This window comes from Chaetodon auriga, chromosome 8, assembly GCF_051107435.1.
Source record: "Chaetodon auriga isolate fChaAug3 chromosome 8, fChaAug3.hap1, whole genome shotgun sequence".
NCBI lineage: Eukaryota > Metazoa > Chordata > Actinopteri > Chaetodontiformes > Chaetodontidae > Chaetodon > Chaetodon auriga.
In genome coordinates, this window is record NC_135081.1 from 21,891,805 (window position 1) to 21,905,426 (window position 13,622).

Below are 13,622 nucleotides of genomic sequence, written 5' to 3' on the forward strand. Positions count from 1 at the left end.
GGTATCCCAGTGCCTTCAGACCTTTCTCCCCTGTCTGTAGCACTCAGCCCAAAGCTTATTTCCTCCTGCCAAAGACTACTGAAAATGAGTCTCATACATAATTTCATTTAAAAACCAGGCTCAGTGGTTTCTTAAAATCCAGCTGGGCGCTGTAGGTTTTAGCAAATGGGAGTAAATTGTGCTTGAGACTATTTTCAGGGATGGATGAATACACATTTGGTCTTCCAGGAGTATTTATAGTAAGAAGAGGGTGTATGTTGGATTGCTAAAGAAACTATGCTTGTTGTAATGAAAAAACACGTCACCCAGTGCAACGGTGTGGCTCATTGATGTGTTTTTAATGTTTTTTGGACAGTAATGGAGGAATATGGTGGATCAGGTTTTCACTACACAAACACCGCTTGATAGGATCAGTTCATTGTTTGGTCTTTTCGTGGGATTTCTTGACAATAAAGTATGAATATCACCAGACTTATACTTTAAAAAGTAGAGTATTTAATGTTGGTCATTTACACTCAGTGGCCACTTTATTAGGTACACCTGTAATCTAATACAACGGCTCCACTATAAAGTGTATCTTCACAAAGTTTATAGTGTTCAGTTTTTTGGTGACGTCAGAAATGTATAAATTCAATTATATGTCTATTATTGAGGTCATAGATAAATTTGTGCTGGATGACATTAAATTTAGAGAAACGTCATATTTTTTGTTCTTCTCCTTTATATATGACAGGAACATTTATCCAGGACAAAGACAGAGATAGATGGGGGTTTTTTTATTCATGAGTTTGTATTAAGTTTGAATTCTTATCTGTCAAATATATGAATTCAAGCCTGTTATATATCACTCAAAGGTGATGCTGTAGTCTGCAACATGAAATGGAGACTTTCATTAAATTACAAAAAGACAACAAAAAGAATATGTTTACCTCTTTTGTTTTAAAACACAGGAAAAACACCACGTATCACTTTTAACAACAGCTCAGATACATCGAGTCCTTAGATATTAAATAATCAGTTTGGATAATGCATCTGATTCTCTGAGCAGGGCTCTTGTTTCACAGATCCAGCGGTTCCTCATGTCACAGCTAACTCTGTGCCAGTTGGCCAGAGGATCCGCTTGTGACAGAGTTAGAGCACAAGATACTTTGTAGGCAGGTTCTGATGTCGTCCAGTACCTAGAGAAGAAAACATTCACATGGTATCAGTCTGCATGTCTGCTTGACTTTTTGGGAAATGTTCTTTCCTGCAGAGGATCAGTTGAGAGGACTGCGACTATGCTCCCCTTTTTAAATATGAAGCTACAGCCGGCAGCTAATTAGCTTAGCTGAGCCCAAAGGCTGGAGACAGGGGGAAACAGCTAGCATAAATGGACAGAGCCAATGAGGAAGTGCCTTAAACCTGCACTCTTTCTAATGGCCAGCAGGGGGCGACTCCACTGGATGCTAAAAGAAGTTTGATTGAAGGTAAGGTTATGAGGAACTGACCCTACTTCTCCAAAAAACACAGATTGGCAACTGCCTTAAAGCCAAACTCGAGGCTTCAAAACACACTAACGGGTGATGTCACAGTGGGTTTATGTTTGGTCTGAAGGTGTCTAAATCTGATTCGATTCGACACCTTGACAGCGTCAGGCCAGCTGTTTACGCCTGTTTTCAGTCTTTATGCTTAGCTAACGGCTTGCAGGCTATCGCTGCATATTTCAAGCAAAGACACAAGAGTGGCATCAATCATCTCATCGAACACTCAGGAAGAAAGCAAATAAGCTGATTTCCCAAAACGTCAAAGCTTTAATGCGGATGTGTACAGTTGGCAGTTGATAGATTGAGGTTATGTGTGAGTCTCAGTGCTGTCCCATCCATCAAAGTCTCTGTACAATCGTCAGTGTCAGACTAATTGCAGGGTTACAGTTAACAAATTACACCCATGGTTAACCTTAAACCAGCTGAAGTGTTTGGGCTGAATGAAGACATTTTCCATAAGTTCACTGCTTCCTCCATCTTAGCCCTTTTTGCTTATTTTGGCACAAACTTTCTGCCTTTGGCATCACTGAGGGACATGTTGAAAGAGATTTTCCCATCTGCTTTTTCTCATTTCACCATCTGCTTCTTTTAAAAACTGGAGGATTTTAGCTTCCATCAGATTTGTCGGTGACACAAAGTGCAAACTGCAGCACACAGGAGGGAAGAGGCTGCCAGTCCTTTTGCCGAGGGTCTTGTTTGTTTAGAATAACGATCAAGTTATGTGTCTGAATTACTGTGCTCATGACTCACGGAGGTTAAATGTGGCAACTTTTCACTGACTGTGTGTATTTTTGCACTTACGTCAAAGTGACATTGCTTCCATCTACCCACATCCACGTGCCCGTCACTTCCTTGCTGCCCAAGCCAATCCAGTAGCCATGATTGTCATCATCGTATTTTTCTGTGTGGTTATTGATGAATTCCTACATTTGTGACACAAGTTAATGAAGAAAAAAAAAATCTCTTTGTCTTTTCTATAATATAAGAATAATGATTTAAAATACATGTTTCTCTACAGCATATTTCATACAAAAAAGATGCAATAGCTTTGTTGCTCTCTAGCTTTGTTTGGGTGTGAAAATACAAATGAAGTCAAATGAAATCCGTCTCACCTGTTCCTCCTGGCTTTCGATCACCGCCAGATCTGCTTTCATTTGTCTGCAATTATCACGGCTTCCCTCCCAAGTCCTCCAGTTATAATAATAAGTATAGTCAACAAACCGGTAACAGCTCAGCTGAAACAGCACCCATCCATCCAGACAAGGTTTACACACTGTTAAAGAAGAACGAGACAACAACATCTTAATCATGGTCACTTTCAACTGAATTTCCCCAGCGTGGGATAAATTAAGTCTTATTTATTTAATTAAAGAACATATACAGTATATCTTTATATATATCTTTTTTGCTAATAAATATTGTCTTTGTTTATTTAGGTAATTCCGCTCAAATCAATGTTTTTGTGCCAGAAAGCTCAAGCTCTGACTGATCATTGGGGTAAAACAAGGTTCACAAGTGAATAAATAAATAAAAATACCATAAAAAAGTGAAATAACTGCAGTCACAGTTCAAAATTAAGTGGAGACAAACCCCCGACAGACTTAAATATACCATGTTTCCACCTTTCTGTGGGCAGAAGGTCTCAACAGGGAAGTTCTCATATTCCATGATGACGCCGATGGTCCACTTGAGTCCGTCTCTCTCTCTGTTCAGCTCTTCTGTCAGACTCTCTAAGTCGGTCTTTTCTGTCCACAGCTGCAGATTCTCTGCTGTTAAGTTGGTGTTTTCTCTTTGCTGCTCTGACATGACCGTGTTGACTGCGGTCAGGGGAGAAACCGTTACTGATGCGCTCACTTTTTACTGTCACTCTGCCTTGAAAGTCCTTGAAAACAGGAGGACAGACTTACAGTGGATAATGAGGGCGACGATGACGGACAGCAGGATCACACAGATGATCCCCAAACCTGCTGCCACCAAATGAAGCAGAGTGTACAGCTCAGCCTTCTTTTCTTTTCTTTCTTCTTTCTCCACTAAGAACGGAAATACAATCAATTTATTATTCCCATTAGAAGGAAATTGTCATATCTTTTTTATTATTATGGTAAATCACAGTTAACCTGGTATGACAGGATTTGTATCAGACAGCTTCTCCCCGCTCACCACCTCGTCATAGATTATCTCCAAATTGTTTGTTTTCTCTGCAAAAAGCAAAAGAGATTTGAGGAAATGAAATGTTATTTCTTTCAAAAGTCACTTCCTTGTTTGCAGCGTCTGTATCTGCAATTTAAAGAAACACTTCAGTTGTGACTTACCGACAGCAAAACCTGGTGTTTACTGTAATACTGAATATATTTTTGCTGTAAGACGAGCCTATAGCTACTCTGGACATGTTTAACCGATTGTCCATGGGAACTTTAAAGATACACAAAATGACACAGTGAGACAAACTAATGTCTGATTCCTTACTGCTAAAGGTGGTTTAGAGTGCACATTGTCTTTCACTTGTCAGCCCAAGCAGTGTTAAAACCTACAGAGCTTTACAGTATTTTAGCTTCTTGTTGAGACCCTAAAGTTTCCAAAGCTACAAAATGCTGTTAAGCAACTTAAAATGCTGCAATGCTGGAATTCTGCAGCCACAAACATCATCACCATCGATCAGCTTCCAAGTGTTGAAATGAGAGAAAGATTTTTCTAAATTTAAAGAAATTCACGGGTAAATCTCAGATGGGAGAGATTTAGAATTATTGCTTTTACACAAATACAATATTTTTACCCAGATAGGAGGTTTGCTGATGTTGTGTGTAATCATACATAAAGATGTTTATTCTGAAGAAAGTCTGGAAGCTGCCTGGAACAAGCTGAGCGACCTGCTCAGAAGCCAGCGGTGGAGGAAGTATTCAGATTCTTTCCATTACAGGTAAAAGTGCATTCAAAATCTTATTCAAGTACAAGTATTTTCAAGTACAGTGTGCTCATTGTGGAGCAAAGCAGTCAGTCAGTGTTTAATCATTAGATTGTATTATTATTGCTGATGCATAGGCAGCACTTCAGGGTTGTAACTACTATAAACAGAGTAGTTTTATGTAGAAGAGTGCAGGTCATAATGTTTTGTATGTACAAAATATATTTGAAATTACTGTCTACATGTATTAAATAAATGTAGTAAGAAAGTACAATATGTCCCTCTGAAATGTAGCGGAGTAGGAGTTTAAAGTAGCAGGAAATAGAATACAAGTCTGTGTTTAAGTACTTGAGAAAATGTACTTAGTTCCTTTCCACACTCAGAAGCTCAGGTTACTACAACACGACTGATCCGAATACTTGACTCACCATGTGCAGAAATAGCGTCAGTCTTGAAAGTCACCGTGGCGTAGTTGAGCTCTTCGTCCATGGTTTGATCGGGTTTATCGCCCTCTCTCAGAGACAGAAACTTAACCTCAAACCAGGCTTACTCACAAGTTATTCTGAGTGTAGTTTGGTTTCAGACACCAGTGGGTGATTACGTGGCACGCAGTTCTTCTTTTTGGGAGGATGTTGTAAGACCAAGTGGTGGTTTTTTGGGTTTTTATGTTATTGTCAAGCTTGTAGTGGGCAGGACAAAATGTCAGCATACACACTGCAAAGGCAAGGCCTCACACCTCTTATCATTGTTATTATTATTATGTGTATCAACAGGAAAGCGTATTTTGTTTTGTGTATGTCTTTCAGCATGAGGTATGTCAAAGTCCAGTGCTCTTATGACTTATGACAGAAAACATACATGATTTGTTTTACACTACTGTCATCAATGCTAATTCATGCTCACATGATCCATTTCATCTGGTGCAGTTTCTAAGTTGGATATTTTCTCTCAGCTGTGCAAAAAAACTTTTTTTTTTTTCCATATTGGCAACAGCATTTTTAAAAACTGTTTATATTGTGCATGTACTGTACACAGACTTAGTATTTCCCAAGTGCAATACAACGTATGACATTAGTAGTTTTTCTCATAAGAATACCGGCAATAGTACTTGCTATGGCAGCAGGATTTTTATGGCATTTAGTACTTTTAGAATCTCTACATAATGTACACACATATAGTTGTTTTTCTATTCTGTATCCTGTATATATATATTTTTTTATCTTGGCCCTTTTGTGCCACTGTTTTTGCTTTTTTAATACTTGCTGGCTGTAACGACTTAATTTCCCCAGTGTGGGATCAATAAAGTCTTACCTTACCTTATCTTATCTTATCTTATCTTATCTTAATCACAACCTACTATAATAAACCCAACACCAAATACAGTAAGCATGCATGACAATGGGGTTTTTCCACATTCGTGCAATCGCATGATATTAAGATATGATTCCTGATTTTCGAGAGTTTAGTTCCTCAAATGTTATCTGATTTTTGTGATCACTATTTATTTTAATCAACCAAATGTTTCTTTGTTTTTCAAAAGTCAACTGCAAAGATTAGTGAAGGTGAACCGCTGGAAGAAGGAAGCTGCACGATGGACTGAGACTTTAAAAAGTGTTCATAGATCAAAAGACAGGTTTGACCTTTTTCACCCAAAGTGTGATATAACACTGTTTGTCCAGCTAAAACTCGACACAGCATACAGATACACATACATACACTCAGTTGCCAGTTTATTAGCTACACCCTCCTAAAATTAAAGCAGTCCAACGCAACAGCCCTGCAGTAAATCTTGCCTTTATGAGGGTTTTTGTTTTAGAGCATAACAAGTACATTTATTTTTGATAAAGTACATTTTGTTGCTAATACTTGCACTAATACTTCTAACTTTTACTTATAACAGAGTATTTTTATATTGTGGTAATTATTGCTACTTTTAAAGATCTGAATTCCATAATTCCCTAATAATAAAACAAAAACTTGCAGGTTGACTAAACCTTTCTCGATTTAAACCAACATCAGTGTTTTGAGCTTAATTCTGTCTTGAAAAATGGGACTTTATCAATCTTAAAGGTTTGGGTTGGTTTCTGTGTAAAGAGCAGGGAGATGAATGACTTCTCTGATCTGCAAAAAGAATCCTCCATTCTGCCACAATCCCAAAAATGTCCCAGTTTTAAGACTGAAATACAGAACATTGTCCACAGTGCATGTCTACATGTACAAAACTGCTATTATTTTTGAACTGAGACACTCTAATATCCCCGTGTGTGCGGCAACATGAAAACAAACAAACTCAGTAACACAGAGAATAACAAGCAATGAGTGAAAACAATTTTAGTTAATAAAGAAATAGAAAGATTAGGCAAATGGCTCACATGCAAACAAAACAGGATATTGCACCAATAATGATTTTGACTTTTAAAAAAAATTGGTTAAATGTTTTTTTTTTTTTTCTCTGTGACTTTAAAAGCAGGCGGTGCATTTAAGTCATCTATGGTGTCTATTTGTAGCCACAAGGGGGCACTATAGAGCACAATCGTAATGAGTATACAATGATCTGACCCGCTTTAATTTGGAAAATCCCCGTGTGATTAAAGTGAAGTCACACTTAGAAAGACATGAACACCAGTGTGAACAGCTGCTGTTCAGCGATGTTGTGAAACTATAGCGTATCCTGTGTTTTCACCTCGAGTTCAATGAAACATATATATGTTTAATCATGAAGTGTGTGGTGAAAATGGAGTAATAAGCGCTTATCTTGTACCTACAGTGACACAGTGGCGTGTGTTCATCCGTATCTGCCAATGGAAACGCAATCATCTGCGCGGGGAACAATGAGTGACTCATGCGTAAGCGTCAAATCAGCGCGCAGGATCTCTGCAGGAAGCTCTCCCAGCTTTTCCCACCTGCGGCCCAGAAGCTTCAGCAGCGAGAGAGCCTCACACATCTCACCGAGTACACCTGGAAAAATACCTGCTGTTTCCGAGCACTGCGGCAGCGATGGTTTGCGGCGGGTTCGTTTGTACCAAGAACGCGCTCTGCGCGCTCAATATTCTCTATGTTGTAAGTATGAACTCACTGCTGATATATGGATGGAAACTTCACCGAGAGGCCGAGAATAACTGTTTCGAGGAGGCAACAGGTGTCTCTGTTTTTGCTTTGACTACGGCCCAGAAAAGCACTATGAGACATAGCTGTTGTTCAAACCGAGGAGAGACTGAAGTGTTTTCGCTGTTTTCTGACCTGTTTTCCTCCGTGGAAACGGCACAGGCCGGCAGGTGCTGCTGGTAAATGATTAGGCCCAGTTTATGGCAGCTAATTGCTCTCGCCAGTGTTCAGTCAAATAGAATAAATGCTTTATGTTACATAAATATGAAACCACTTGTTTCAGTTGATGTGGACCTCTTCCGTTAATCCCCTGATCAATCTCTGTGATCGAAGCGCACAAAAAGCTAATCCTCTGCGAGACTTTGGCGTTTTATCTATTCTTGATCGTTTTTTATTATCCTGGTAATTCATTTCTTTCTTATGTCATTGACTCAGTAACTCTGGAGCTGCTGTGTGTGCAGAAGTATGTCTGTCACTGCCAGCTCTGCCTATTTCAATAAAGCTGTTTGAAAAAAATTAAATATCTTAATTAAAAAGTATCTGTTTTAATAAGAAATCCAGTTGGCTTTAGCTCGATACCACCTGGATGACGTCAGAAGAGTCCTCAGGCCATAATCATTAAAGCACCTAAGACAGATTTGAGCTGCAATGATGAGTCGACAGAAAATGAACTGGCAGCTATTTTGACAATCAAATGTCAAAATTTCTCTGGTTTCAGCTTTTCTTTGTCGTATATGACAGCAAACTGAACGTCTCTGTGTTTTCAGATTAAACAAGACACTTCAAGACATCAGCTCGGGCTGTGGGACACTTTAACAGTTTCACTATTTCCTGACATCTTAGACAAAGCGATCAATTGAGAAAATAATCTGTAGATTCATCAATAATGAAATCAGTCATTAGTTGCAGCCCTGGATTGAATCTCATCTCTAGGTGGCGAAATGGCTAAAAAAAAAACCCCAGCTCATTATAACACAATAACGACCTTTTTAAACTTGCTGTTTTCTTCTGTTTTTAGGTTAATCAAGGGAATACTGTAGGTTTGGTTTCTTAAGTGATGAAGACACAATGAAGTCAGATTCTTCAACGAAAACCAAAATAAAACAAATATAGATACAAAAATGTAATTATTTATACATAATGTATTACTGCATGTAACAGCAGTGTGTGTAGATAATAAATACAAACGTTAGCTAAATCTCTCTCAGTGTTAACTAACTTAAACTCTATTTAAAATCATGTAATGTTTCCTTTTTTTTAGAGTTTCCCTTAAACATCCAGAAGAATTAGAAGTCTTTTATTCGGCCTTCAGGTTAAAGCCTGCAGTCCTCTCTCAGGCCGCATTAGACCCAAACAGCCTCCACCATTAAGGACAGGGAGCCTCTCTGAAGCCTGAGAGGCGAGAGATTATGTAAAAAGCTGAAACTGTGAATGTCGGCGGGCTGACCAACATTGTGCATTTGCATTAGTATCAGTGATCAGCAACCGCATACCATAGAGAGCTGAAAGTATGTTGGTATCCAGCATTGGCCCTCCACGCCTCAGTCGCTCGTCCCCGGTGTAGAGACTTCCTTCAACAGGTGACACTGATTGCACTTCCTCTTCTCTTGCGCCAACGTTCTTATCTTCCTCCTCAGTTGGTGAGTCTGCTGCTGATCGGGGTGGCAGCCTGGGGGAAATGGTTCGGCCTGATCTCCAGCATCAGGGTGGTGGCGGGAGTCCTCGGCGTGGGCACGTTCCTCTTCGTGGTGGCCTTTGTGGGGCTGTGCGGCGCCCTGAAGCACCACCAGGTCCTGCTTTTCTTCGTATCCTTTGGTTTGTGGGATTGTGGGGAGTCGCCTCACACCTTCTGGTGCTGATTGTGGGTCAAAGCAGAATGAAAAGTACACAAAGCAAAGCTCTTTGAGGATTTTATTCCTGTTTGTCTGTTTGTCCTTCAGCTTGTTTTAATGACTCTTGCGTAGCTGCAACACAGTGAGATTTCAGAGTGTTTTCATGATTTTTAATCCGAAGCAAACTTCCTAAACTTGATCCAGTACATGATAATCCTGTTCATAGTGTTTGTCGTGCAGTTTTCTGTGTCCTGTGCTTGTCTGGCCCTGAATAAAGACCAACAGGTAAGTTTCATTTGTCTGAACTGAACTAAATCCCTGAATCCAAAGAATTTGGGATGCTGTAAAACATAAATTAAACAGATAATGTGATAATTTGCTAATCCTTTTCGACATGTACTCAACTGAAAGCAGTACAAAGACAATATATTTAATGTTTTTCCTCATCAGTTTCATTGTGACTGTCATTTACAGAACCGCCTGCTGGAGGTTGGATGGAACAGATCCGAGGACACTCAAAAGGACATAGAGAAAACACTCGACTGTTGTGGCTTCTCTTACGTCAACTACAACGGCTCGTGTGCCGCTGTAAGTACACCATCATGGAATATTCTCTTTCCTCCTCTCTGCTGCAACTTGATCTCTGGCAGTAATCCTATCTTCTTCCTCCAGAGATGCTTTCACAACACTCCTGCACCGTCTTGTGACACGTGCTCAAGCATTATCCAGCAGTATGCCGGAGAGGTGCTGCAGTTCGTTGGCGGCATCGGGCTCTTCTTCAGTTTTACAGAGGTCAGTAAAATGTCCAGCAGCAGAGCTGGAAATGTGGGCTTTGGTGTGAAACAGCTGCTGGTTTGGACGTTAAGAGAGACACTTGCCTGTTTGTCTTCTCTTTCAGATCTTTGGAGTTTGGCTCACCCACAGATACAGAAATATCAGAGATCCTCGATCAAATCCTGGAGCCTTTCTTTAACCACTCACGAGTTAATAAACAAAAAGTTTTTCCTCTTACTTTGTAAATCACACTTATCTGAACATTTGGGAGATTTAAAGCAAGACTGAAGCTGTAGCTGAATGATTACAGCTGTAACCACAAGTGACGTCTGTCGTTTAACAGTAAAACAAGTAGAGAAAAGTCATAAAGAGTCTTAAAGTCAGAAGACTCAGCGATGCAACTTCAAACTAAAGTTTACATAGCTAACATGAGCTAGCGCTGCTAAGTAAAGCTGTATCTACAAAGTCCCTGCAGGAGTGCACTGTATTGAACAACAGTGGGTTTTATTGCCTGTGAGTTAAATTTTGTGAGTCTAAAGAAGAACGTGTTATATCATCTTTCAAACGTTAGGGTCCCACTTTAATATTTGCTGCTCCATTACTTTCATTGAAACGATGCTGTTGTTGCTGCTGTGAACATTAAATGTGCTTCTTTTAAAAGAATAATTTGGCATTTAGAGAAACTTATTCACAGTCTTGCTGAGAGTCAGATGAGAAGATTGATACCACTTTACCTGTGGTAAATCTGAAGCTACAGCTAGCAGCCGGTTACCTTAGCTTAGCATAAAGACTGGAAACGGGGGAAAAGGCTAGCCTGGCTATCCAAAGGTAAATTTGGACAAAAACAGAAATGTAAAAAGGACAGTTTTTGGTTTTATGGGAGGTTTATATGCTAGATGTTAGCCAGGTGTAGTGACTTCCTAACTACAAACATAACGTGCTGATCAGCGAGCTTCAGACGTGCTGGTTTTGGATAGAGCCAAGCTAGCTGTTTTCCCCTGCTTTCAGTCTTAATGCTAAGCTAAGCTAACTGACTGCTGGTGGTAGCTTTTACATAAAGACATGAATGTGAATAAGCATTTTTCCCTCTATGTGAAACCGTTCCTAAAGTAACAGCTCTTTAACTCTAATCTGTCTCAAAGTGAACGAGGTCAGCAGCAGCTGTGTATGCTCACCATACACACACACCCTATGCAAATAAAGTGCAGGTTAGCACCATGATGGCTGCATGACTGTGCTCACCACTCCCAGACTATTCATGTGTGACCACACGCTGTGGTGTACTTCACAGACGGTAGATTCAGGTGTCGGATTTCCTGGAAGATATCACATTAAATTCAAACCAGTTGCAGCTTGATAGACGTACTCTTATTAAACCAGGTTTCTCTTTGTTTTATTGCTCTTTTTCATGTAAAAACACATCTGAATATGATGAATTCAAACTAAATTCCCGGTTCATCATATTGTCCGTCTCACAACTTAAGTTGTTTTCCTTAATTGTCCAAAATAAAAATGTAGCGTTGCAGCACATGTTCATAAAATGTATTTCTGCTGTCCAGAGCTGACAGAGAGGCATGTTTTCACCATGGTGCCACATGACTCGCTCACATTCCTCAGCCCGAACAGGATGCCGACCAGGAACTGCGTTTTCTGTTTGGATTTCTCTGAATGAGCCAACGGGCTCCTCAGGCAGCCGTCCAACCTGTTCACCAGGGTGACTGAATTCAGATAGTTCTGCTGCTGCACTCCCAACTTGTAAAATAGTAATTGTCTGTGCTCCATACAATTAACTGTATTCTGTATTTAACTCTTAATTTTCTAACCAGATATTCATGTACAATACAATAGGTTAGAGCCTATCACATGGCTTTATTTAGACAATGATATATAAGCTATTAAAATACTCTCAAGTTTCTGGCTGAAAGACAATTAACTTGGTTGTTGTTGAGTGTTTGGCCTTGCAGGGGTTAAAATAGAAATACATATAAAGTATTGATGTATGTATTAAAAGCAGCTTTGCCCATTTTCTATCATTGCTCTTGTAAGAGTTTGTCAAGTTGCTTTGTCTCAGTTTTCACTAAATAGTTTCATTTCAACTCTGAATGCAGGCACAAGTTTGCTTATTTCAAGGTGTGTTTTTTTTTTTATTTTAAACTGCACATCACTGTGGTGAGCAACATTTCAATACAATTGTTTATGGAAAATGGGAAAAGAAGAAAAATAGAAGAAGTTTTTTTGTGTTGAGCTTCTGTTGCAAAAACAGAAGTTGTGGTTTAATGCTGTATTTGTTCCAGAATTACGGTATTAATGTAGCTTAAAAATGAAAAACAAACATTGTGGTCAATGCAGGAGTCTGCAGGCTTGCAAGCAGAACTGCTGCAGCACAGCACTGCTTTGAGCTAAATGCTAATTTTAGCATGGGGGCTAAATATGATGGTGCAATTAAGAAGAGGAGTCCAGGATTCACCAATGTTTTTCATCCTCTGGAGACCATGAGTGTGTGCAGAATTTACTGGCCATCAGTCCAGTAGTTGTTGAGGTATTTCAGTCTGGCCTGACGTGTTTAGAGCCAAGCCACCAGCATGGCTGAAAGATGACTGGATGCAGTGAAGAACCACCACCATCATGATTTGGTCTTGTATGAATGTCACATTTACTGTGGCGTAAAGTCACCATAGGGACCTACAGTCACACAGCATGTTCAAAATGATAAGTTTGTAAGAGTCATTCTGGCTCTACATCTCTTCAAACACATGCACCTTTCCTCTCACTGCTGTAGAATTGTAAAAAAGCAACCGATGCAGATTTGTTGCTGTTTAAGATAATAATGCTAAAGCTTATGTGTATAGCACATCTCAAAACCAGTGAAAAATGTCTTGTAAGAACGTAGGATTTAACAGGCAGATCATCTGGATGTGCTTCATCTTAATCACTGGAGGGATAAAATGATCCAAAGTGTTGTGACTTCGTCAACTAGAGACACGCTGAGCGAGCTGAAGTCCCTTAGATCCCATTTGTCTTCTGTCTCCTCCTCCTGCACTGTGATCACAGTGTTTTGTGATAAATCAAACTCTTGTTTCTTTGTATTTGCTGCTTAACAATATGGCAAAACCTCCTGTCAGAACATTTCAAGTCCTGCCACTCGGCTGATCTCTCCAAAGCCGAATTTTGCTGCGTGCAAGGCCATAAATCTGCTGTTTTAGGACGAGCTTTTGATGGCGTCCTGAAGCATGTCCAGCACTCTGAGGCTGTTATCTGGGGAGCTTTTATTACACTGTCTGCATGGGGCTTCACTGACACGGAGGAGAAATAGTGTAATAATAATTACTTCAAGGTTTTTCAGCCTGTGGTCAAAGTGGACGAGTTTGTCTTTGTTTGAACGAGACCTGAAGAAAAGCACGACAATATATGAGCTTTTTGTGTCAGTTTAATGTTTAAGGATATAACAAGATGTCCCTCATTCCCCCAGTAGTGAAATATAACTAA

The 13,622-nt window shown here is 39.7% G+C and overlaps 2 protein-coding genes across 2 annotated transcripts; one reads left to right on the top strand and one right to left on the bottom strand.

Moving 5' to 3' along the window:
• Positions 1-647: 647 nt before the first annotated feature.
• On the bottom strand, positions 648-4,987 carry LOC143324042 (uncharacterized). The gene is made up of 7 exons (XM_076736233.1): positions 4,854-4,987; positions 3,641-3,721; positions 3,431-3,553; positions 3,146-3,340; positions 2,636-2,796; positions 2,325-2,446; positions 648-1,178 (listed from the first exon to the last, which is right to left on the bottom strand). Exons 1-7 carry the CDS (start codon positions 4,912-4,914, stop codon positions 1,007-1,009), a joined length of 915 nt encoding a protein of 304 aa, XP_076592348.1. The 5' UTR covers positions 4,915-4,987; the 3' UTR covers positions 648-1,006.
• A 2,306-nt stretch (positions 4,988-7,293) lies between these two features.
• Positions 7,294-12,150, top strand: tspan13a (tetraspanin 13a). Its single transcript, XM_076736234.1, has 7 exons — positions 7,294-7,485; positions 9,168-9,335; positions 9,567-9,647; positions 9,837-9,950; positions 10,035-10,154; positions 10,261-10,345; positions 11,696-12,150. Exons 1-6 carry the CDS (start codon positions 7,423-7,425, stop codon positions 10,333-10,335), a joined length of 621 nt encoding a protein of 206 aa, XP_076592349.1. The 5' UTR covers positions 7,294-7,422; the 3' UTR covers positions 10,336-10,345; positions 11,696-12,150.
• The last annotated feature ends 1,472 nt before the right edge of the window (positions 12,151-13,622 follow it).

Excerpts from the sequence above, each read along its gene's own strand:
- tspan13a (XM_076736234.1), top strand. The coding sequence starts at position 7,423 with ATGGTTTGCGGCGGGTTCGTTTGTACCAAGAACGCGCTCTGCGCGCTC. Across the intron at positions 9,336-9,566 it reads ACCAGGTCCTGCTTTTCTTC|TACATGATAATCCTGTTCAT; the intron begins GTATCCTTTGGT and ends AACTTGATCCAG. Across the intron at positions 10,155-10,260 it reads TCTTCTTCAGTTTTACAGAG|ATCTTTGGAGTTTGGCTCAC; the intron begins GTCAGTAAAATG and ends CTTCTCTTTCAG.
- LOC143324042 (XM_076736233.1), bottom strand. The coding sequence starts at position 4,914 with ATGGACGAAGAGCTCAACTACGCCACGGTGACTTTCAAGACTGACGCT. Across the intron at positions 3,722-4,853 it reads TGACGCTATTTCTGCACATG|AGAAAACAAACAATTTGGAG; the intron begins GTGAGTCAAGTA and ends TGCTTTTTGCAG. Across the intron at positions 1,179-2,324 it reads GGAAGCAATGTCACTTTGAC|GTACTGGACGACATCAGAAC; the intron begins GTAAGTGCAAAA and ends TTTCTTCTCTAG.